Source organism: Apus apus, chromosome 25 (genome assembly GCF_020740795.1).
Source record: "Apus apus isolate bApuApu2 chromosome 25, bApuApu2.pri.cur, whole genome shotgun sequence".
Lineage (NCBI taxonomy): Eukaryota > Metazoa > Chordata > Aves > Apodiformes > Apodidae > Apus > Apus apus.
This window is the reverse complement of record NC_067306.1, coordinates 4,900,429-4,925,306: the sequence shown is the minus strand read 5'-3', so window position 1 is coordinate 4,925,306 and position 24,878 is coordinate 4,900,429. Positions and strand designations below refer to the sequence as shown.

At 52.7% G+C, this 24,878-nt stretch overlaps 1 protein-coding gene across 1 annotated transcript; it reads right to left on the bottom strand.

The window, feature by feature from the left end:
* Positions 1–1,535: 1,535 nt before the first annotated feature.
* On the bottom strand, positions 1,536–23,551 carry PSMD11 (proteasome 26S subunit, non-ATPase 11). The gene is made up of 14 exons (XM_051640403.1): positions 23,417–23,551; positions 21,624–21,725; positions 16,316–16,440; positions 12,652–12,723; positions 12,240–12,297; positions 10,013–10,207; positions 9,238–9,382; positions 8,933–8,993; positions 6,598–6,660; positions 5,879–6,004; positions 5,323–5,358; positions 3,680–3,731; positions 2,005–2,147; positions 1,536–1,875 (listed from the first exon to the last, which is right to left on the bottom strand). Exons 1-13 carry the CDS (start codon positions 23,505–23,507, stop codon positions 2,005–2,007), a joined length of 1,269 nt encoding a protein of 422 aa, XP_051496363.1. The 5' UTR covers positions 23,508–23,551; the 3' UTR covers positions 1,536–1,875.
* Between the last annotated feature and the right edge of the window lie 1,327 nt (positions 23,552–24,878).

Here is a 24,878-nt window from a genome sequence, read left to right as displayed (position 1 = left end):
CCCACCCCTGCATGGGCAGGGACACCTCCCACCAGCCCAGGCTGCTCCAAGCCCCATCCAACCTGCCCTTCAACACTGCCAGGGATGGGGCAGCCACAGCTTCCCTGGGCAACCTGGGCCAGGCTCTCACCACCCTCAAGAGTGAAGAATCATGGAATGGTTTGGGTTAGAAGGGACCTTAAAGATCATTTATTTCCAACCCCCCTCCACTAAACCAGTTGCTTTCCTGTATTAAACCACATTCCATCTCATCTAAATCTCCCCTCTTCCACTTGGAAGCCATTGCCACCAAAACCTGCCCAGGATCCTGAAAACAGGAGACAGATTTTCTTTGGTTTTTTTTTTCTTTCTTTTTTTTTTTTTTCTTGAAAAAAAAATTCCTTTATTGGAACTCATCTGAACATCAGATATACCTGGTGTTGGTTAGCAAGAACCGTTTGTACATTTGATATTGATGGTGCCAAAAAACCCAAACAGTGACCAAACTGGATGAGATGGGAAAGTTTAAAAAGAAGGAAAAATAAAACCAAACAAAAACAACAACAACGAAAAAAAAATGGTGGGAAAGATCAAATGGTGAAGGGAAAGGAGAAAAAAATTCAGCCAGTCTAAAGTGTGAAGGCAAAATATTTCCTGATGAAACAGAATCTTTTTACAAAACAGAAATTTTGGTAAGAAAAAGGTGGAGAGGGAGAGAGAAAAAGAGAGACAGAGGGGAAAGGGAAACTGAAAAAGCTGAGCAGGACAGAGATGCAGAAGCTTACACTGCCCAAATGGCATCAAAACCCAACTAGGAACCTCACCATCAAATGGAAGATGCTGGAACACCCCGTGCTCCACCCCCCAATCCATGACTTGGGGACAATGACAAAGAAGCTCCCCAGCAAGTGCTGCACCAGGTTAGTCCAGAAGGGCCAAGTTGTCTCATGTGGGATGTTTTAAAAGAAAATAGTAAAAAGAAAAGGCTAATTCAGCAGAGGTAAAAACCCAGAGGCTGCTGCGAGCCCGGGGACTCAGGGAATGCCTGCTCACCTGTTCTTCCTACCAATGCAGGTGGGGAAGAAGGAGAAAACATTTAAAATCTAATCTATTTTAAAAGAAGAGCATGCAACACAGGCCTCCAGGGGAAACCTGCTCTGTTCCCTTTATTAGAATTGGCCTGATGGGTCTAGACAGTGGGTGCTGCCACCCTGGGGGGTTTGGCACAGGCTGGGGCTGGGCTGGCCCCACAATGACCATCCTGAAGCAGGTTCCTCAGGACAAATCATTGTGGAGCTGCTGTCGAGGGGGGATCTGAGGAGGCCTGTAAGATTGAAAACAGAAGCAGCAAGTCTGCACATTTTGGATTTGGTTTCTTGTTGGTTCAGTACAAATGGAATAAACTTGGCTGCTCAGACACCATCAGTGAGTCTCAGATTTCAGAGCAGAGGGAAGAGATGAAACCAACTCTGTTTTGGGCACCTATGGGTAACAAAACTTTGTCCCTGCTTAAGCTCTCTTGCCACCCCTCAGGAAGTGGAAAGCACATGTTTAGGTAGTGTAAGCCTTTTTCCTTTTATTTAGAATACCCTCTTGGTTTAAACAAGATTTTCCAACCCCCCCTCCCACCCCAAAAAAAAAAAAAAAGATACAAAGTTCAGCCAGTAAAGGTTACATGGAAACTGGAACAGCATCGTATGGAACACAGGATGCACTGGATGAGGAAGGTTAAAAACTTTCCCAGTGAAAAGTAGAACAAAGGGGGGGGGGGAGGGGGGAGAAGAGAAACAAACAAAAAAAACCAAACAAACAAAAAAAAAGGTCTCCTAACAATTTCCCAAAGGTTTCACTCTCCTGCCACACACACTCTCCAAAGGACAGTTAGCAAATTCAACTCTGCAAAGAGAAAACAGAGCCACGTCAATCCAGGAGGGAAAAACCAGGCTCAAGGACACAAAACTGCACCTTGGGCTGGGAGGAGGGATGGGTCTGGAGCAGCTGCCACCTCCAGCCTCCTCTGCTCACCTATGTCAACTTCTTGGCTTTGTTGTAGAGTGAATCCACTACTTTGCTCATGTTCTGGATGGTCTCGAGGGCGGCTTCATAAGTTTTGTCTACGGGGGGTTCGTCGAAGATGATCAGGACTCCCTCACCTTGGTCAAGGATGCCTGTGGGACACAGGGCTGTGGTCACCAGCCTGGCACTCCACACATCCCGTCTTCCTGAGAGCAGGAATTATGGGATCTGAGCAGCTGGGCTGGGTTTCACAGAATGACAGGATTGTCATGGCTGGAAAAGACCTCTAAGAACACCCAAGTCCCACCATCAAGCCAGGAAAAACCCACCCTGTCCCCTGAAGCATGGCCTGAAGTGCCACATCTGCATGTTCCATATAATCATGGGATTGTTCGGGTTGGAGGAACCTCAGAGACCATCCAGTCCCACCCCCTGCATGGGCAGGGACACCTCCCACCAGCCCAGGCTGCTCCAAGCCCCATCCAACCTGCCCTTCAACACTGCCAGGGATGGGGCAGCCACAGCTTCCCTGGGCAACCTGGGCCAGGCTCTCACCACCCTCACAGCAAAGAATTTACTCCTCATGTCTCACCTAAATCTCCCCTTGAATACATTGCTTGAAGCCCTCCAGGGCTGATGACTCCACCAGCTCCCTGAGCAGACTCTTCCAGGGCCTCACCACTCTCTGGGCACAGAAATCCCTCCCAATATCCAGTCTGAACCTCCCCTGGCCCAGCTTCAGGCCATTTCCTCTAGTCCTGTCATTCTCCACTTGGCAGATGAGGCCAACCCCTCCTCAGCACAACCTCCTGTCAGGTTTTGGAGGGGGTTCACGTGCTGAACTGGATTTTGTCTGGACTGCATTAGCAGTTGTTACCCAGAAAACACCAGAAAAAGCATCCTGGAGAGGAGCTTGAGAAGCCATCCAGGAGATGCTTATGCCTGCACATTCCCTGACAGCTCCCTCCCTCCTGAAGGCCCTTGTGCCCAGCAGGATGGCTCAGCACAACACTGGAGGAAGTTTTAAAAAGCCAGTTTATAATTAAACTCCTTCCAGGTGCCAGCTGGGCTCTGTCATTTCTGAGCTATTCTCTACCCAACCTGCTGCTTCCAGCCATTCGTCTTGCTCAGCCAGATCAAGAGGGTTTTTCTAAACCCACGCTGGGGACAATGTAAACAAGAGCAGAGCTGCTTCCTTCAGGGCTTAATGGAGAAGCAGCCTCCTGTGCTCTCAGACAAACCCAAAACAACTCATTGTGCTGTGGTGGTGCCCACAAAAAGCTCATGACATGAATTATCCAGGAGAGGTGATCACACCCTCCAGCAAACTCCAGGGCAGAAGAGCCCATCCTTGCTGGACCACCAGGTTCACCAGCAGGTCCCACAACTGCCCTTGGGTGCAGTAGCAGCAAATAAGGGCTTAAATGGGGGTCCTGATTTGAAAGAAATTAAGCCTTGAGCTCAACAAAGGCAGATGGGGCAACAGGAACAACCTTTGTGCAACAGAGCAATAACAGCCCCAGCACCAAGTCCTGTTAACCTGCTGCCCCAAGCAGAGCATCCTGAGGAGGACACTGAGGATTCAAAGGTTCTGGGATAAAGAGGAGTCACCCCACAAGCTTGGTCACACCCAGCCTGGCTATGGGTAGCAAGGCACCCCAGACTGAAGCGTGGATGAACTCACCGTGAAATTTCTTGTCCAAGATCATCTGTGACAGTTTCCTTTCTACCTCGGCCTGAAAATGAAGCAGAGAAATTAAAAGTCTCCCAGAACTACAGGAAGAAACGGGAATTTGACTGCCCCACGCTCCACAGGCCTGTGGGACATAAGCACTGATTCAAAGCAGGTCTTTATAGATTCACAGAATGGTTTGGGTTGGAAGGGACATTAAAGCCCATCCAGTCCCACCCCCTGCATGGGCAGGGACACCTCCCACCAGCCCAGGCTGCTCCAAGCCCCATCCAACCTGCCCTTCAACACTGCCAGGGATGGGGCAGCCACAGCTTCCCTGGGCAACCTGGGCCAGGCTCTCACCACCCTCCCAGCCAAGAATTCCCTCCTCATGTCTCACCTCAGTCTCCCTCTTCCAGTTTTCATCCATCCCCCTCATCCCATCCCTCCCTGCCCTTGTCCCAAGCCCCTCCCCAGCTTTCCTGGAGCCCCTTCAGGCACTGGAAGCTGCTCTAAGGTCTCCCTGGAGCCTTCTCTTCTCCAGGCTGAACACCCCAGCTCTCCCAGCCTGGCACCAGAGCAGAGCTGCTCCAGCCCTGGGATCATCCCCGTGGCCTCTTCTGGCCTCTCTCCAGGAGCTCCCACTGAACATGGTGTCAGGACAGATCTCTGCACACTGCTTTGATACCACCAGACATTTAAGATGACATCATAAATTAACCAGTAGCTTTTCACGACAGGAGCACAAGGATGTCTCACCCTCTTGCCCTACAGAGGACACTGTCTCTGTGACTTCATACAGGCCTCACTCATCAGGGGTTCTGCAGCATTCCAGCTTGGTTCAGGGAGTGTTTAGTTAAGTTTTGGCCAAGCTTCATTTAATCCACTCAGCACCAGGCTGAGCCCTTTTCAGCACCAGGAAAGGGCCCCACTCAGCTCCTCCTCTGCTCTCTGGGCAGAGGACACAGCTGCAGTTAGGACACAACTGCAGCCCAGCTTCTCCTCCAACTGAAACACCAAGGACTGGTGAAGGACAAGACTGCACAGACAGAAAAGGAGGAGAGATGATGCCATGACCATAAAGGTCAAGCTCAGTACATTTTCAGACCTCTGACCTTAATGCCAACCCAGGACAAAAGCACTTTGGGATGCAACTGGCTGGGACTGCGGTGGGTATTCCTCCAACTGAGTGTGGTTGGGATTATCTGTACAGCAATTATTGCCACAGTCCATGTGAGATACACATCCCTGAGGAAAATTCCAAGTGATCACCTGGGTCCTGTACCTTAAGGGTCTAAAAGTTTCCTCTGAGCAGGCTCAGGAGGATTAAATGCAGGTCAATGAGGAAGACTGAGGTGGTCACGACATGAGCTGTTATGACAGCAAACTCTGTCTCCAAGGAAAAGCAAGTGCTAAGACAGGCAGGAAAACCTATGAGAAGGGAGATGATGCCCCAGCAAAGCCCAGGGCAGAGGAAGCCAGTCCCACAGCTCCTGGAAACCATCAGTGTGACAGTCAAGCTCCCCAGAGTAGGATTTGCCAGTAAACACTGCAGAGCTGATCTGTCAGGCTGAACGGCCCAGCTTTGCCTCCCAGTGGCAAAATGCCCTTTGACCTCAATTCCTTTGCCCTCTGCTGAGTAGCCAAGTTCTTACCTTTGATAGCTTGATGAGGCTGGATATGTGCTCAATCTACAAGAGAGACCAAGAGAGTGAAGTCAACCTTTAGCTGCCCATTTGACACACAACCTGGAGGTGTTGGGGGCTCTGGCCTAAAAATCTCCAGTGGCCTCTCAGCTTTGCAGCTTCATGCCCTTCAGATTTCATGTCCATTTTTCACTGAAGATGGGACTTGAAACCTAAAGCCATTGCATTCTGCAACATGAAATCACATTTCTTCTCCAAGATTATGGCAGCTTTACTCAACCCCTGCCAGAGCCCTCAAAAGCCAAACACTGTCACCTTTACTGCTGAAACCATGGCCACCCTGCAGCACGTACACATGAAGCAGTGGAAAGTGCTCTGGAAAGTGGTTTTCTAAAGCTTCCCTCAGCCCCTTCCTTAGCATTTTTCAGCTGAACCCTGAGCTCTGGAAGAGCTGTGCAGCTCAGAGGAATTATGTATCTTCCATCTGTGTGGAACACACCCCTCAGCCCCCAAGGGCAGGGGACAGAGGTGCCAGCACGTTGGTGTGCAGGCTGGAAACATTTACCTGTACTCTGGAGAAGGGTTCAATGACTCTGATCAGATTCTGTTCCAATAAATTATCATAGAGCTTAGCCAGGTGAGTGTTGATGATGGGGTCGTCCCTGAGCTCCACTTTATAGTCTGTCAGAGCCTGCAGAGACACAGCAGCAGCAAATAATTCAGGTAGCACCAAGTCTCCCTGTCCTCAAAGCCCTCCAAGAAAGGAGGAGTCTTCCCTCCCTGCCCAGCAAAGTGCCAGTGGTTAATTCCACTGCCATAACTTTGCTAACAGGCCAGGAGATGCCAGCAGGCTTTCAAGCACATGCACCAAGCACTTTTTATCTGTACCCTGCTGGAGCTCAGCATCTCTGGTTTGCACTCAGGAGATGGCATGACAGGATTGTTCCCTGCCATGGGAATCCCCTCTGTTATCTCTGGGGTGTTCTTGCTGAAGTCAGGGAAAATTTTAGGAAGAAACACACCCCAGTGAACAGCACCAGAGGTACAGGAAACTGCTTCTGAGTTCACTCTCCAAAAACCAAAGGAAAACCCTAATTTCAAGCAAATTATTACTCCCCATGCAGCGAAAACTAAACTGGCTGGTCAGTGTGAGCTATTTGCTCAATGCACTGCTGCTTTCTAGCAATGTTTGTGTGGTTTCCTGCTGTGGGATGCAGCAGCTCCTCCAACTTTCCACAACAACGTTTTGTCCAGCCAGGCCCCATTTTCTGTCTCTTGACTCACCTTTTCAAAGTCTGCCAGCGACCGGTTCTTGCTGGCCTGTGCCACACATTTTAGTGCTTCTGTCTGCAGAGGGAACAAAACCAGAGCAGGTTATTTTCCCTGCACTCTCCCCTCAAGGGTGAAGTATCCTGCAAACGTGCTGAAGAAGCAAAGCAGGAATGTCCCCTGTGCCACAAAGCCATGTCAGTGTTCCCTCCACACAGGCAGAGCAGGAACAGCTGCTCCCAAGGAGCACAAGCAGAACAGCTGCAGCACACGGCGTGAAATCAACCTCCTGGAAACAAAGACCTCAAGTTCTGCAAGGTTTGGGGACACCAGCTGCAGTTCCTATCAGGTTGCAGGTTGGGGGGGTGAGTTTGATACCATTTGGAAGGAACATTTTGGCACTTTAGTGCCATTTTTCAGCCCTTGAGCTGCGTTGCCGCCCTTCAGGGCCACGCTGAGTCCTACAGACACCCTGTAGGACTCAGCAGCACAAAGTGGATCTTCTCTGCCCCACAGCTGCTGAAACAAAGACTCAGCCATAAGCAAACTGCCATGTTTGTATCAGACTGAACAGCAGCATTCCTAGAACAGCACCCCAGTGGTACAAGACAAGCAGGACAGCCCTGTGGCCACAGTGCACAAGGCCCAGGCTGCTGCCACCATCCCTGCCACCGAGCTGTCCCCCAGGCTGCCCGCTTTCTTCCTGCTCCCTAAGCTCAGTTTCCACAGCTGCTGCTGGAATTTGGGATCCCTGCTGGCCTGGGAGACAGCACAGGGAACAGCTGAGCTTTCCTCCATGGAAACCTGCCCTCCTGCTCTGAAAAGGAGCCTCTGACCCAGCTGTCACTCAGGGGAAAGGGGATGCAGCAGCACCAGAATGACAGAACGGTCATGGTTGGAAAGGACCTCTAAGATCACCCAGTCCAACCATCAACCCCAGAAAACCCAGACAAAAACAAAACCACAACACAACCTTGGCCACAAGGGCATGTCCTGAAGTACCAAATCTAAACCCAGGGCCTGACCACTCTTTGGGCACAGAAATCCTTCCCAACATCCAGGCTGAACCTTCACTGGCCCAACTTCAGGACATTCCCTCTGGGCCTGTCATTCTCCACTTGGCAGAGGGGGCCAACCCCCCCCCTCACCATAACCTCCTGTCAGGTAGTTGCAGAGAGCAATGAGGTCTCCCCTCAGCCTCCTTGTCTCCAGGCTGGACACCCCCAGCTCCCTCAGCTGCTCCTCCTCACCCTTGTGCTCCAGCCCCTTCCCCAGCTCCCTTGCCCTTCCCTGGACACGCTCCAGCCCCTCCAGGTCCTTCTTGTCCCCAGGGGCCCAGAACTGACCCCAGCATTCCAGGTCTGGCCCCACCAGTGCCAGCACAGGGGACAATCCCTGCCCTGCTCCTGCTGGCCATACCATGGCTGGTACCAGCCAGGATGCTGGCCATCACCCTCATAAATAAAGAAGTTTCTCCTCATCTTAAGGTGGAACTTCCTGTGTTGCCACTTGGTGCCGTTTCCTCTCATCCTGTCACAGGCACCACTGAACAGAGACTGGACCATTCCTGATACCCCCCTTCAGATATTTATAGACATTACTAAGATCTCCTCTCAAGTCTTCTCCAGACTAACCAGCCCCAGGTCTCTCAGCCTTTCCTTGTATGACATGTTCTAGTCCCTTCATCATCCTCATAGCCCCAGTTGGACTCATTCCAGTCAATCCCTGTCCCTCTTGAACTGGGGAGCCCAGAACTGGACACAACACTCCAGATGTGGCCTCACTAGGGCAGAGATTTTGGCCTGTACTTTCCAGAAGCACTCCCAGGTTTCACACAGGGTTGGCACTCCCAGACTGGCACGTCAAGGTGTCAGAGTAACAGTTGGTTTAACAACCCCCCAGCTGCTTGGCTCTCACCTCACACTCATCTAGGTCTCAAGCTGCTCAGCTATGCTGCTGCCAAAGGCTTTTCAGGACTTGCTACAACACAAGTGAAAAAACAGGGATAAACCAGATTTAAATCCATCAGCTCCAGGGCTGCAGAGCAGTTGGAGAGGGTTGGGCACAAGGACCTGGTGGCTTAAGACACCGAGTGGCTCAGGAAGAAAACAGGGAGGGAAAAAACCAGAGCAAATAAAGTGAGCAAGTCAGATCCTCAGGCTGTGAAAATCACTGTATTCCCTTTGAAGGCCACTGACTTCTGGTCATTACTTACAGTAATTGAATCAGTTCTGAGGCTCATTCAGAAGTGAAGGGTATTTTGGTACCAAAAAGACCAAATATTTGATAAAAAGAATAACACAATATTCTTAGGGATAAGAGGAAGGGAGAAAGGACTCAGTTTCCATACCTGTCTTCCTGCATATCGCAGGGCAAGCTTCCCACTCACCAAGGCCTGCACATCTTCTGGGCTAGAGAAAGGAAGAGAACAGTTACTGACCAGCACAGCTTCCACCTGAGTGTGCCTCAGAAATTCCCAACTGATACCAAATGACTACAATCCAAGTGAAACTGGATCAGAAGCATAAATTGGGTCATAAAGAGAGACAACCAGTAAAGCTTGGCTGCTCGAGTTCTCTGACCAGTTTAAGAGTCTCACAAACAGAAAGCATTTCAACCCCAGCAGAATTCTTCATGGGACCCTTTGCCACCTACATGTTCAGCATGATTTTGCACAGCAACATGTATTTCAGAGCAGTGATGGCTTTTGGGCTGTCAATTGAATCGTATCCCTCAAATGCTTCATAAAAATACGAGTAGGCTGTTTTCCAGTCCTTCTCTTCTGCTGCATGGATGATCCCTGTGGACAGAGCAAACAGGCAGGCATCAGAGTTCATTTGGAATGTGGCTGGAAGAGGACAGAGGAAGTGGGACCTGGAAGTGTTGAAGGGCAGGTTGGATGGGGCTTGGAGCAGCCTGGGCTGGTGGGAGGTGTCCCTGCCCATGCAGGGCGGTTGGATCTAGATGATCTTTAGGTCCCTCCAACCCAAACCAGCCTGGGATCCTGTTTGGTTGCCCCATGCTCTATCTGGTACTTCAGCCAAGGGAATCCTTTCCTCTGTGCCCCCTTTACCTTATTACTATCAGAAGAACATCCAAGCTCTGTCTTAAGGGGACATGTTAAGAAAGAACAAGCTGGGGGCAGTTCAGGGACAAAGACACAGTTACACTACATGGTGAAATGCTGTAGTGTCCAGGGAGGTTATGGACCCTCCACCACTGCAGGCTTTCAAAAATGGGCTGAAAAAACATCTGTCAGGAGCAAAGTAACTCTAGCTGATCCTGCCTTGAGGCAGCTGAGCAACCTTGTGGGTATCTTGAGGTCCCATCTAACATAATTTTCTAGGAATCCCTCAGGAAAGAAGAAGTGTCAGTTAAATGATGCCTTGTAACAAACCCTAGGGGCTCCCCTTCTCCTAAAGGGCTTTACCTGACTGCATGTCTAAGGCTGCCTGCAGCTTGGGTGGGCAGTAGATGGCATTGGCTGTGGTCCGTGCAGAGGTTAAGGCTGCTCTTGCTTTTGGCAGGTTGCTCAGGGCATGGTAAGTCTTGCTTTCCAGCAGCTGCACTTCCACCAGCAACGCCTTGTCATCCATCTTTTTCAATTCCCGAAGGAGCTGGGAGCCTGGGAGCAGGGAAGAACAAGAAACTTTGTAACCTGCACCTGCCATCAACTGCTACACAACCCAAGTCTTTCCAGATGACACCCTTCTTGCCCCCAGCAGTGCTGGAATAACCTGCTCTTCCAAGAAGGAATAGAGGAGGAAATAATAGTAGGCAAGTGTCAGTCCACAGCTGGAGAAGAGAAGGTTTTGGGGAGTGCCTGAAGGGGCTCCAGGAAAGCTAGGGAGGGGCTTGGAACAAGGGCAGGGAGGGATGGGATGAGGGGGATGGATGAAAACTGGAAGAGGGAGATTGAGGTGAGACATGAGGAGGGAATTCTTGGCTGTGAGGGTGGTGAGAGCCTGGCCCAGGTTGCCCAGGGAAGCTGTGGCTGCCCCATCCCTGGCAGTGTTGAAGGGCAGGTTGGATGGGGCTTGGAGCAGCCTGGGCTGGTGGGAGGTGTCCCTGCCCATGCAGGGGGTTAGATCTAGGTGATCTTTAAGGTCCCTTCCCACCCAAACCATTCTATGAATCTATGGAGAAGAACAAAGCAGTTCTGAGTTAGCAGTGGACGAGGGCAATGAGAACACTTGGGTCCATGGACAGTGTGTCTCTGCCACCTCACCATGGGCTGCAGACACTCAGCAGAAAGTCAGGGCTGGGTTGTGCAGCTCAGGTGGTCACTCTGGTACCCCTGCCCAGATGACACCATGATTCACCACTCACAGCTCACGTCTGTTCTCCATCATTCCCCTGAGGGGAGACCTGAGGAGCTTCAAGCAACTCCTAAGAATACAGGGTGAGGAAGGAATGCTTTAAGCACAGGGCATCTACAGATCACATTTAGGAGGCAGGAATGGCCAGCCAGAGGTGCCTAGATGAACTGCCACATTAAAGACTCCTGAGGACAAAAGGGCCAGCCTCAGAGGGAACCTTTTTTTCTCTTCCTTCCCCCTGCTACAAACTACAGAGGTTAGGGCAAGCAGAGGTGAAAACCTCATCCTCACTTGCTGTGCTCAGAAGCTGAAAAACAAAGTTGAAACTGCACAATCAGGTGGAAGAGAAAAGCCCCTCCCTAGAAACACCCCATGGACACCCCCTGCTTGCACCTGCTCCCTGAAGCCACAGACATGACCACGTCTTGGCCACCACACAGAAATGCCAGTGCACACATCCCAGCAGAGCTCACAGAAGCTGCCCTGCAGGTACAAGCCTCCCTCAGCTGCACCACCACCATCCAAGTGATTAAGTTCATTAAGCAGAGCTGTGGAGTGCAGCCTCTGAGCAGCTTAAACCTGAGTTCACTACACATCCTCATGCAAACTAATTCTAACCTGATGTTAAATTCCACATATCAGAGCACTGATCAGGACTTGCATCTGATCAGATCCAAGTCACCCAGGTGACTCTGGAGGTGACACATGCTCCTGCCATCCCCAGCCCTGCTCACCCCGTGCCTGGGGGGTGGCACAGTCTGTACAAACACCCTCTGACCAGCTCCAGCCCGAGCTGATGCTGCCGTAGCCATCTGAGAAAGGAGGCTCTGCAAAGCTCTGAGGGGAGCTGGGCTGTGGAGGATGCCCTGCTTCCCTCTGCCTTGCAGCAGAGCTCACACTGCTCATTCCCACTCCTCAGGTGGGGCAGAAGCAGATTCCTGAAGCCTTTACATTACTTCAGGAGTTTGTCTAATTACATCCTTAGGGCTTTGCCAGTCCCTGCCATTACTACTGCTTTTATTTGAGCACACTGAAGAAACCTGGTGCCTCCCAGCTTCTCCAACCACAGCAGCATACTGCACTCCAGCAGGACCCAGACCTGATGGCCTTCAACTGGACACAGCTCCTCTTTGCTTCCAAAATGATTTGAAATGAACAAATGGTGAGAACAAAGATCTTTCAAGCTATGGCAAAAGGTGGCAGAACTGGTACAGCACTGAGAAATGAACGCCTAAACCCTACAGAACTGATCAAGGACCATGAGATAGTTGATCATGTCCCTTGTCAGCCTCAAGACCAAAGCTCAGAACTGCTACCACCACCTAGTGGGAGACTCACCCAGCTGCAGCGCTTCCTGGTACCTCTTGGTATCGAAGTACAAAGAGACCAGCCTGGCCTGGAGAACAGAAAAGGAACTGCTGTGAGGGAAGCCAGAGAAAGGTGGGACAGGTTTATTTGGTAAAATCAAACTTTATCTTCTTATCTGCACAAACTTCAGAAAATTAGTTGGTGTTAATTACATTATATAGGTCAATTCTGCAAGATCTACCACTTGGGAGACTGGTGAGTTTCAACACAAGGGGTAAAATTGTGTCTACTCCAGAAGAGTCACTAACTTTAGTGCCATCACCCATCCATTACATGCACCAAGATCTGGACACCACACTATAAACTCCCTGATTTTAGAGGTATTGAATCTGATAAAGGGAAGTCATTATCACCCAGGTTTGGGATCCATGGTGTAACCTACCTCCAGAGCCTGGCGTAGGAAAGTCCTCTTCTCTGATTTGGCCCATTCAATACACTCTAAACACAGGTCAACCTTCAAGGGAGCAGAAAGAAATTGGTCAAACCTTCTGCTGCCCCTCTCAGAACAGCAGGAAGTTCAGTCATGTCACACAAAGCAACGAAAAGACAACAAAGCCTGAACCTCCAGAAGTCACTCCAGCACTGCTCCATATTGCATTAGCTCTGCTTTAAAATCAACCTGGTGATTAAGCTTCATCCTTAGCACCTACCCCAAATCTCTGAACAACCTGAATATTACCAGGGCAAAGTGAAGCTCACCATGGATGAGAACTGCAGCCCACAGGGGAAGGTGAAGTGACTTCTTTCAGCAAGGACTCATGATACGCTTCAACCTCTCAGGGTGTATCATGTTGACACCAGAGTTGAAAGTCACAGAAATGTCACACAAAATCATACAGAACAGCTAAATTGTGCTGCATATTCTAATATTCTATTTCCTAGATTTCCTGCACTTTGGAACCACATTCCCAGTATTATGCTACATAAGTAAGGACTTTTTACAAGGGCTTGTAGTGAGAGGACAAGGGGGGGTGGATTAAAATTGGAAAAGAGGAGATGTGAGACATGAGGAGGAAATTCTCTGTTGTGAGGGTGGTGAGACCCTGGCCCAGGTTGCCCAGGGAAGCTGTGGCTGCCCCAGCCCTGGCAGTGTTGAAGGGCAGGTTGGATGGGGCTTGGAGCAACCTGGGCTGGTGGGAGGTGTCCCTGCCCATGCAGGGGGTTGGATCTAGATGATCTTTCAGGTCCCTTCCAACCCAAACCAGTCTGTGGCTCTATGATCCCGGGGTGCTAGGCTCAGGAATGCCTTTTCCCAAGATCTCTGGATGACAGCTCTTTTCAGAGCAGCTCTGTACCTGTTCCACACTTCAGGACTTGTCAGCCCTTTGTCACTGCTTAATAAATGGAGACAATTTATGACAAGCCATTCCGAAGCCACATTTTACTGCGCAGCAATAGCTGGAGCATCAGGAGCTGGAGAAACCTCTCATTTCATTGCTTTATGGAACTCCTGGGAGTCCTCTCAATATACATCACCCCGAGGAAGCAAATGTCCCTCTGAATGAGACATTGAAGTGTTTAGAATTGCTGCAGCAAGAACGTCTCAGGGCAGGTGTCATCATTCCTTAAGGTTTTGGGTTTTGCCCCTAAATAAGCCTCAAAATGGATGTTCTGACTCACTGGGCTCTCTTGCCATCACTGTAACTCCCAGTTCTTCCCCTGACATAAAATGCCACCTTTTGGGTGGCATCCAAACACTGTCATTTACATCAAGTCACCTTTAGAAGACATCTGAAGCCCCTCACTTTCCCCTGACCCTTTCAGGGGTTCCCATCTCACCTGCACATCCCACCCCGCTTCCCTTAACCTCATGTCAAAGAAGAGGGGCTAAAGATTCTGTCTGACCCCATGGACAGGAACATGAGAACTGATCTGCACACCAAGAGCATTTGGTAGGTTACCTGACCCAAAAGATGATAGTTCTGCACTAATTTGGCTAATGAGAATGGCACCTGCCTGTGTCAGTCACTGTGAGGACAGTGTTAGGTGGGCTTTGTCCTTAACAAAGGACATGCACCAGTACAGGTCTGGGGGTGACCTGCTGGAGAGCAGCTCTGGGGAGAAGGACCTTGGAGTCCTGGTGGCCAACAGGCTGACCAGGAGCCAACAATGTGCCCTGGTGGCCAAGAAGGCCAATGCCCTCCTGGGGGCATCAAAGGGAGCGTGGCCAGCAGGTCAGGGAGGTTCTCCTGCCCCTCTGCTCTGCCCTGGGGAGGCCCCAGCTGGAGAACTGGGCCCAGTGCTGGGCTGCCCAGTTCCAGAAGGACAAGGAGCTGCTGGTGAGGAGACAGCGAAGGGCTATGTAGATGATGAGGGGACTAGAACATTTCTCTTATGAGGAAAGGCTGAGGGACTTGGGTCTTTTTAGTCTGGAGAGGAGAAGGCTGAGGGGGGGATCTTATCTGTGCTTATCAACACATCAAGGATGGGTGCCAGCAGGATGGGCCAGGCTCTTCCCAGTGGTGCCCAGTGACAGGACAAGGGGCAATGGGCACAACCTGGAGCCCAGGAGGGTCAAGCTGAACATGAGGATAAACTTCTTTGCTGTGAGGGTGGCAGAGCCCTGGGACAGGCTGCCCAGGGAGCTGGTGGAGTCTCCATCCCTGGAGACATTCCTAGCCTCCTGGATGTGTTCCTGTGGGATCTGCTCTAGGGGATCCTGCTCTGGCAGGGGTTGCACTGGGTGATCTCCAGATGTCTCTTCCAACCCCAACACTGTGATTTTGTGACTAACCTGTTACTGAGACCCTCCCTACCCCCTCTTCCCATCTTTGGTGTGTCAGTACAACCTACAACACTGCAGGTCAACACTGCTTTTAAGGGGCTCCTGACCATTTCCATGTTGCTCTTGTCCTCCTCTCTTTCCCACATAACCACCAAGGCACATGGACAGAAAAAAAAACAAAAAAACAAAACAAAAAAAACCCATACTCTAGGGATCTAATGAGAATGGAGTAAATCCTGAGGCTCAGAATGAATGGGCTTTCTAGTGGATAATTTCATCCAGTGAAGTAGTTTACTCTTAATAATTGCAAAACTTTTTCCATTCTCACTTCAGAATTAACTTTCATGCCTCAGAAGCCTTCTGGATAGTAAGACATCCCAGTGTCCTTCAACCTCCATGTCTCCAGGTGAAAGATACTAATTAACACTCACCATCTCTGACCCTCTCCTTTCTGACTTACAGAATTTAAAGTAGAAGAGAGTCACAGAGATGATCCCAGGGCTGGAGCAGCTCTGCTCTGGAGCCAGGCTGGGAGAGTTGGGGTGTTCAGCCTGGAGAAGAGAAGGCTCCAGGGAGACCTTAGAGCAGCTTCCAGTGCCTGAAGGGGCTCCAGGAAAGCTGGGGAGGGACTTGGGACAAGGGCAGGGAGGGATGGGATGAGGGGGATGGATGAAAACTGGAAGAGGGGAGATTGAGGTGAGACATGAGGAGGAAATTCTTTGCTGTGAGGCTGGTGAGACCCTGGCCCAGGTTGCCCAGGGAAGCTGTGGCTGCCCCATCCCTGGCAGTGTTGAAGGGCAGGTTGGATGGAGAAACCTGGGCTGGTGGGAGGTGTCCCAGCCCATGCAGGGGGTGGGACTGGATAATATTTAAGGTCCCTTTCAACCCAAACCATTCTATGATGTAATCCTATCATCTCCTGAACAGACCCTGGGCACTCCCAGCTCCAGCTCTGTCCCATCACACACTGTCCCCGCCTCCCCACCAGACCCCGCTCCCCAGACAGGTCAGCACCTCTCACCTCTTGTCCCCCATCACTAACCACCCCACAAACCACTACTAATACTGTACATCTATCAGCAAGCAACACACCCCTAAGAAAAACACCCTGGGTCAGAGTTACTCCAAACCTGCAGCAGGAAGAGCCTGGCAGAAAAACACGGTTAGGAGCGAATGAAATTAGATAATGTTTTATTAATAGAATATATCCAAATAAATGATCATTTCCTGACATGAATAATTCCTTCAGTGTGTAGCAAAGTAGGTCAGATAATGGTGTTACAGGCTTTTGAGGAACAGAGTGCTGAAAGTGAAATCTCACCTCCTGTCCTGTGGCTGCCTCCATGTCAAGGAAGAGGTCGAGCAGGGAACGGACCAGCCGGGCAGCCTTGGCCTTGCTGATGGAGTTCAGGAAGGGCCTGACGTACTTGAGGAGTCCTCCCAGCTCTGGATGCAAGGAAAAACAAACCCTGAAACTCAGCTACACACAGCCAGGAGTTACACTGCAGCTGGAGCACCTGATACATCCACACATGGCCGTGTTAACTACACCAACGTTTTACGAGCAGCCTCTCAACAACAACATCTCAACTTCATTATCACCCATTAACATGGTGGTGAGACACTGGCCCAGGCTGCCCAGGGAAGCTGTGGCTGCCCCAGCCCTGGCAGTGTTGAAGGGCAGGTTGGATGGGGCTTGGAGCAGCCTGGGCTGGTGGGAGGTGTCCCTGCCCATGCAGGGGGTGGGACTGGATCATCTTTAAGGTCCCTTCCCACTCAAACCAGTCTGGGATTCTATGATATGATTCTATGGTCATTTATGAGAAGAACAATAAATGTCACCAAAGGGACACCTTGTAGTAAGCAAGGGACTGGCAAAGGTGACAGTTGGGCTCCACTCCTTGATCTTTGAGGTCCCTTCCAACCTGGCATTCCACGATTCACTCCCACACCCCCCGCCCGATCACGACACCACGTGTAACCACATTTGCCTCGGGCACATTTTGAACACAAAACCAGCTGCTAAATACTTGGAGATTTTTCTGTAATTTGGGCAATGGAGTTTCTAGTTTAAATATTTTTCTAGTGGCAGCTTGAGGTTCTCACCTGCCATCTCCAGCTGGCTCTAGAGAGTGAGATACACCCTGCTGCAGACATCCCATGTTCTAACAACACCTACCCACCTCACCTAATTAGATCTTACCTTACTCAGCCAGGTTTCTGGTTCTACTAGTCTCCTGATGAGTTTATAGTGATAAGTGAAAAATAAGTCTTTATTTATCGGAAAATACCCTAAAATGTCATTCCCACAAAGTGCAGGAATGTGCCACTCAATGTCTCAGCAGTTTTGGGACCCGTGGAAGCAGAAGGGAGTGACACGTTGGAGCTGCACAGCAGGAGCTCAAAGCAGCTCTGTGGAAAGGACCTGGTGGCCAACAGGCTGAACAGGAGCCAACAATGTGCCCTGGTGGCCAAGAAGGCCAATGCCCTCCTGGGGGCAGCAAGGGGAGCGTGGCCAGCAGGTCAGGGAGGTTCTCCTGCCCCTCTTCTCTGCCCTGGGGAGGCCCCAGCTGGAGAACTGGGCCCAGTGCTGGGCTGCCCAGTTCCAGAAGGACAAGGAGCTGCTGGAGAGAGTCCAGCCCAGGGCACTGAGATGCTGAGGGGACTAGAAGACCTCTCTTACAAGGAAAGGCTGAGGGTCTTTTTAGCCTGGAGAAGGCTGAGGGGGGATCTCACCAACACATCAAGGGTGGGTGCAGGAGGCCAGGCCAGGCTTTTTTTAATGGTGCCCAGTGACAGGACAAGGGGCAATGGGCACAACCTGGAGCCCAGGAGGGTCAAGCTGAACATGAGGACAAACTTCTTTGCTGGGAGGGTGGCAGAGCCCTGGGACAGGCTGCCCAGGGAGCTGGTGGAGTCTCCATCCCTGGAGACATTCCCAACCCTCCTGGACACCATCCTATGCAACCTCTGCTCTGGGTGACCCTGCTCTGGCAGGGGTTGGACTGGATGATCTCCAGAGGTCCCTTCCAAGCCCTGACAATCTGTGACAACTCTTCTCCTGTGACAAATCTCACGTGGCCACCAGGCCAGGCTGGTGCCATGTCTGGTTACAGTCAGAAGACAATCCTTGGATCAGCTCAGCACAGTTCAGTGCTGCCCTGGAGCGTCCTACCCTGGAATTGTGGCTTATTTGCCCCAGAATTTTAAGTCTCATTTAAACATCACCCAGGTCTTGCATTAACAGGTTTACAAGAGTTGACAGTAAAAAAAAACAAAACAACAAACAAACACCTCAAAACAAAACCTTTAACAAGTATCTCAGAAACCTTCAATATCACAGAATGAAAGAATCATTATGGTTGGAAAAGACCTTGAAGATGATTGAGTCCAACCATAACCCAACTCTGTACCCAACTGGTGTCAGAATAAGAACTAAAAGAAGAGACTAATCAAGTTTATATCAATTAGTAAAGAGAGGAACATCAGCAGAACTTCAGTTTGGGAGGATTCTAATAAAATCAGTTGAGAACCAGGTTTCTCCCACGTGTCATTTGGCTGCAACGCAAAATAATTGTCCTAAGAACATCTTAATAGTATCTCCAAAATATTCCAGGTGGTTTTATTTTTCCAATCTACTTCTTTTAGAAGTTTAATCAACTTCTTTGAGAAGTTTAATCAAGCCTGAGACAACTTGTTTCTTGCACTGTCCAGTGGAACTCAAGTGTGTCCCAATCCAGCTGCTCATGGTGCTGTGCTGACATTTTTGTACAACTGAAAGAGCAGTTTTAGAACAAATGGAAGTTATGTCAGGTACATCCTGGATCCTCCAAGGAGCCTGATTTTCCAAAGTGCAGGCTAAAAATTGTGACTTTTGCTACAATGAACCACTCAGACTTTTTCCAGGGAACCAAATAAGGCACTAGGACTGCCCTGCCTAAGATTTCATACAAGTTTTACTTTCTCTCTGGCTGGGAACAAATGAGCAGGTTTTTCTAGAACTGAGGTGCAGGTACTTTGAGATTAGTGATATCCAAGATTGAGACAGTTCTACTCAAGAAGGAAGACCTGACTGCCACGTGGCAGATGATGCCTTTGTTCTGCAGAGCACTCATGGATGCAAATCTCAAACATTTTTATCAAAGACAAAGAATCATGGAATGGTGAAGGTTGGAAGGGACCTCAAAGATCATCTAGATCCAACCTCCCTGCATGAGCAGGGACACCTCCCACCAGCCCAGGTTGCTCCAAGCCCCATCCAACCTGCCCTTGGACACCTCCAGGGCTGGGGCAGCCAAAACCTCCCTGGGCAACCTGTCCCACTGCCTTCCTGCCCTCATGGACAATTTCTTCCTAATACCTAAACACCTTGGTTTCACAAAGAGTAAAGGAACCACCATGACAGCAGCAGACAGCAGGTCCCAACCCATCAGTGATGCACAGAGTTACTCTCCAGGATCCCTTCTCTGGATGGGACCTCAGGGATGGGCTCCAGGGCACCCTGTGGGGCCAGGCAGAGATGAAGCATTAACACTGGGACTGCCCAGCAGCTCAATCTTGTGCTCTTCCCTGAAGCAACAAACAAGTGAAAACAGTGCACTGGCCACAGGCAACATGTCTGCTTCTCATCAGGTCACTGCACTCTAGCCTTAGCTTGGAGTCCTGGAACTAAGGATCACAGAATCAGGGAATGGTTTGGGTTGTAAGGGACCTGAAAGATCATCTAGATCCAACCCCCTGCATGGGCAGGGACACCTCCCACCAGCCCAGGCTGCTCCAAGCCCCATCCAACCTGCCCTTCAACACTGCCAGGGATGGGGCAGCCACAGCTTCCCTGGGCAACCTGGACCAGGCTCTCACCACCCTCACAGCAAAGAATTTCCTCCTCATGTCTCACCTCAACCTCCCTCTTCCAGTTTTCATCCATTCCCCCTCATCCCATCCCTCCCTGCCCTTGTCCCAAGCCCCTCCCCAGCTTTCCTGGAGCCCCTGCAGGTAACTCTCCTCATAGGAGATCTGCTCCAGCCCTCCTGGCTCCTCAAGGCAGCCAGACTCTGAGGTCCATCAGCTCCTAAGCACTAAGGTCCTTCACACTGTGCATCACTGCTTCCCAGGACCAACTGCATCATAGTTTTAGTGTGCTCTTCCACATGGGAAAGAAGGTTTAGAAGAAAAGAAAGGAAAAAAAACACATGAGAGAGACACTGCAGCACTTCTCTTTCCATTGGCTTGTTCAACAGCTGCCTGAGAACTCACCAGAAAGCAGATTCCAAGTCAACAACTAAAATACCTCAGTGTGTTTCACAAACGACACGTTGAGACGTGTGAGCTCAAAGTTCCCATCGAAATTTCTCTTTCCTACCAACTATTTTTAGGTTTATTTTTTTACTTAAGTAAATGTACTGCTTGGTTAAGGGGTGTGATTGACAGCTCTGGAGAAGTGATGAGCAGCAGTTCTGGAAAATGAAGTTGCTGCTCATCCTCAGAGGAAGAGCTTCAACAAGCTCACACATCATGTACCAGGATTCCTGAGCTGAGTTATTCCAATCCCACAGTTTGAAGCAATGCTATAAAAAACCAGGACTGTCCTAAAAAAACCAACAGTATTTAATCTACCAGTTCAATCCTTAACCTCTATCAAGCAGATAATAACAATACAAATGACACTTTCTCCCCCCCTCCAAGGCTGCAGTTCACTACAGATGAATCCTCTAAAAACTCCAGGTCCCTTGATGCTCCCAGCCAGGCAGCAGCTCCAACCTTCTAACCCCACCAAACTCCAGCTGGATTGTTCCCAAGCACTTTCATCTCTGGGATATTGTCTCTTGAACAGCCAACAAGCCACTGCCACACCTCAAATTCCACTAATTAAAACTGTGTATCCAGCAGGAGCTAAAGTGATGAGATCTACTTCACCTGGGCCAGACAAGACAGAGTCTCCCCCCGACCAGTCCACTCCACCCTCCACAGGGGACAGAAAAGGAAGGTGACAGTCCTTCCACAGGACTAGCACATCTCCAAGCTGTGAGGGGCCAAGGGTCCAGAGAAGGCCACAGAGATGATCCAAGGGCTGGAGCAGCTCTGCTCTGGAGACAGGCTGGGAGAGTTGGGGTGTTCAGCCTGGAGAAGAGAAGGCTCCAGGGAGACCTTAGAGCACCTTCCAGTGCCTGAAGGGGCTCCAGGAAAGCTGGGGAGGGGCTTGGGACAAGGGCAGGGAGGGATGGGATGAGGGGGATGGATGGAAACTGGAAGAGGGAGATTGAGGTGAGACATGAGGAGGAAATTCTTTGCTGTGAGGGTGGTGAGAGCCTGGCCCAGGTTGCCCAGGGAAGCTGTGGCTGCCCCATCCCTGGCAGTGTTGAAGGGCAGGTTGGATGGGGCTTGGAGCAGCCTGGGCTGGTGGAAGGTGTCACTGCCCATGCAGGGGGTTTGGAACTGGATGGTCTTTAAGGTCCCTTCCAACCCAAACCATTCCATGATTCTATGTTGATTATCTACTTCTTTGGTTTCCATCCCATCTCCAAAAGAACATCTGCCAAAACTCACTTATTCCTCTTCCATTAAAGAGGGAGGCTGGATTCCTGGGGCTGGACCTTACCTCATACCTCAGTTACTTATTTCAGGCTCACCTTCTGCCTGCCCAGTCTTGGCCAAAAGGGACCCCAGCTCCAGGATGCTCTGCTCTTTGACCTGCACAGCCTCCTCGTCATTTTCCTGGACATCACGTTTCACTAGAAAAGAGAGGGAAAGTCACCTTGAATGCCATCTCAGTTAGAAGACAATCATTACTAGGTCAGCTCCTGGAAAGGCATCAAAACATGTTCCTGTTCTAACAGGCAACAGGGAATTCAGCCTGGCCTGTGAGAGCTGGGAAGCAGATTGTGTGGGAAGTTTAAATGCAGTTTATGGGAAGCACTTGGTCTGTGTTTCACCAAGGCTTTAACCCAGCTGATAGACACAACTCCATCTTCCAAAGGGGCTGTAAGTGAAGTTTTGAACTAGTCTCATCAACAACAGCTTGTCCAGCTGTTCCAAGTTTTATTTGAAAAACATCCCCATCCCCCAACAGATTCTCTCTCCTGCTGAAGCCAAAACACCAAATAAAGGAAGTTTAATGGGACTCCTGGGGCTGGGTGTCCTGGGATTGGGATTCCTGACCTTGCTGCTGTGGGCAAGAAGTTGTGATCTCGTGGTCAAAACTGAGCGCAGGAACAAGAGGAGCTGGGTGAAGGGGTTTGTCTGTCCTCTTTGCTCCAGAGGCACCACTGCTGCAGGAGTCAGGCCTCCTTCCCACACTGACCTGACCATCTAATCATCACCCTCAGGTGAGTAATGCTGGCCCTGGAGCACACAGACAGGCCCAGTGACACACAGCAGCACCAAACCTGTGTTTGCACGACATCAATTCCATAGAAATCACCCAGCAAACAAGACATCCCTTCCTGCTGCCTGCTCCCGGGTCAGTACTCCCCCCCAGCACCCCCTGTGCAGGGGAGCTCCTCCACCTTCTACTCCAAGAAAGCCAAACCCCACTGCCCAGCTCTGGGGAGGGAACCAGAACCTCTCCATGCCACCCCAAGCACAGGCTGCACCTCCCAGACCCCGGAGTTTAACCCCAAGAGTGTCGAACCGAAGTAACTTTGTTCTGAGCGGGGCAGCGTCCCGACCCAGCAGCCCTGGGGGTGTGACCGGCCGAGGGCACCAACTACGGATTCACCAGACACACCCCCAGAGGGACGAGCAGCTCGAGAGGCCGCGGAGCAGCCGCAGGGCCAAGGCCCCACACAGAGCCCCGGTAACACGGACCTGCCCCACGCGGGGGGTCACGGCAGCTCACGGCACCCCCAGCCACCGCCGCCGCTTCAGAGGGGCACGAACCGCTCCCCCAGCCCGGCTCCCGAGCTCTGCCCCGACACAGACACACCGCGAGGTCCACACGACGCCCACAAACCGCCTCCTGGCACCGACACCCCCTCCGGCACCTCCGCCCGCCCGGGCCAGCCCCGCAGGGCAAGCGGAGCCGACGGGGCAGCCCGGCCCGGCCCCGGGGCTGCACGGCGGGGCGGACACCGAGAGCTGCCGCTTCCCGCGGAGCTCCCCTCCCTCGGCACAGCCCGCAACCCCCCCCCGACCACCCCCCGCGCCCCCGGCAGCTCCCGCCGGCCCGGCCCCGGGACTCGCCGCTCCCGGCGGCCGCCGCCCGCGCCGGGGACGCGGCTGAGCGGGGAGGAGGAGCGGGGCCGGGGCTGCGGGACACGGCGGGCGCTGCAGGCGGGGCTGGGCGCCGTCCCCGGGGCGGGCAGCGGCTGGAGGGGCCGCGGGGCCGGCGCGGTGAGTCAGCAGGCGGCGGCGGCGGCGGGCGGGGGCGGCGGCGGGCGGCCCGGGGCGCGCGGCGGGCCGGGCGCGGGCGGCGGGGCCTCACCTATGGAGTGCAGGATGCCGATGGAGGCCTCGCGGTCGGTGGAGAGCAGGGACTGCGCGCGCTGGAACTCCAGCACCGCCGCCGCCGCCATCTTGCCGCTCCTCGCTTCCCTCCGCACCGCCGCGGCCGGAAGCGGCCCGGCGCCCGACCACGCCCCTTCCGCCTCCCCCGCGGCATGACGGGAGCTGTAGTCCCGGTGGGGGGGTTGTGAAGGGGGCGTGGTCCTGGGGAAGGGGGCGTGGTGTGTGGGCGGAGAACGGGGCGTGGTCATGGGAGGGGGCGTGGCCCGAGGGGCACGTGGTGCCGGGGGCCCGTGTGCGGGGCTCAGGGTCCCCGCCATGGCCGGGGGGGACCTGGGGGGGCCCCGGGAGCTCCGGGGGGACCCAGGGTGGCTGGGGAGGCCGCGGGGCACCGGGGGGTCCCGCGGGGGCAGCGAGGGGCTGGAGGGGGAGCCCGGGGTCTGTGAGGGGACCCGGGGGGACCCGTTCAGGGTCTGGGGGGGGCTCCTCCTGTCCCAGACCGGGCAGGGACGGACCTGGTGGCTTTAATCCCCCCCTGCCCGGGCGGGGCTCTGCTCAGCCGGCGCCGTCAGTAGGGACCAGAGTGAACGGCGGGGCCGGGTGGGTGACCCCGGGGCTGCCCTGGGGACCCGCGGCCGGGGGCGGCACGTGTCCCCTCCCGGCCCGGCAGGGAGCAGGGGAGGCTGCCCCGGAGCTGGGGCCCCCCGGGCAGCCCCTCCCGCCGCCCCCCCTTCCTCCTCCCTCCTCTCCATCACCAGGGGCATGTGGAGAGGGACACGTGTGCGTGATCTGTGCGCGTGTGTGCACGTCCACGGGCTCACCCCCTCCATCACGCCCCCGTCCCCAGGCCCAGGTGCCACCACTGACCCCCCACCCCCCGCCTTGGTGGCTGCCCAGGGGGCTGAGGCCGGGCCAGCTCATCACACCAGCAGGGCTGGTGGGGACACTGACACACGCGTGTGCAGGGGAGTAGGATGCGGGGGGAGGTGCCAGGGGGAGCCCCAGGCAGCCCCTGCACACGCGTGGCTGGGCACACACGTGGCCATCCCATGTGCAGCCTGTGCTGTATGTGCTGAGCCCCCCAGCCCTGGGGGCTGCACACCCCGTTGCACACTCAAGCACACGTCTGTGCCACGTGTGTTCCCAGCCTGCACACGCGTGTGCACACACCTCCCCTCACACACCTGCCCTGACACACTCCCCTGTGCCCCCGTGTGTGCACACGTGTGCTGACATCTTCCCTTGCACACACACTTGCTCTTCATCGTACTCACCCCCCCTTACACACACGTGCCCCCCCTTGCACATGCACTGCCCTTGTCCCCCCTCACACGCACGCTCACCCCTTCATGCCCCCCACCCCCAAGTGCCTCCCCTTGCACACCCCCCTTGATGCCCCCTCTTTGCACCGCCTTCCACACAGACACGCTCCCTGGTTCACA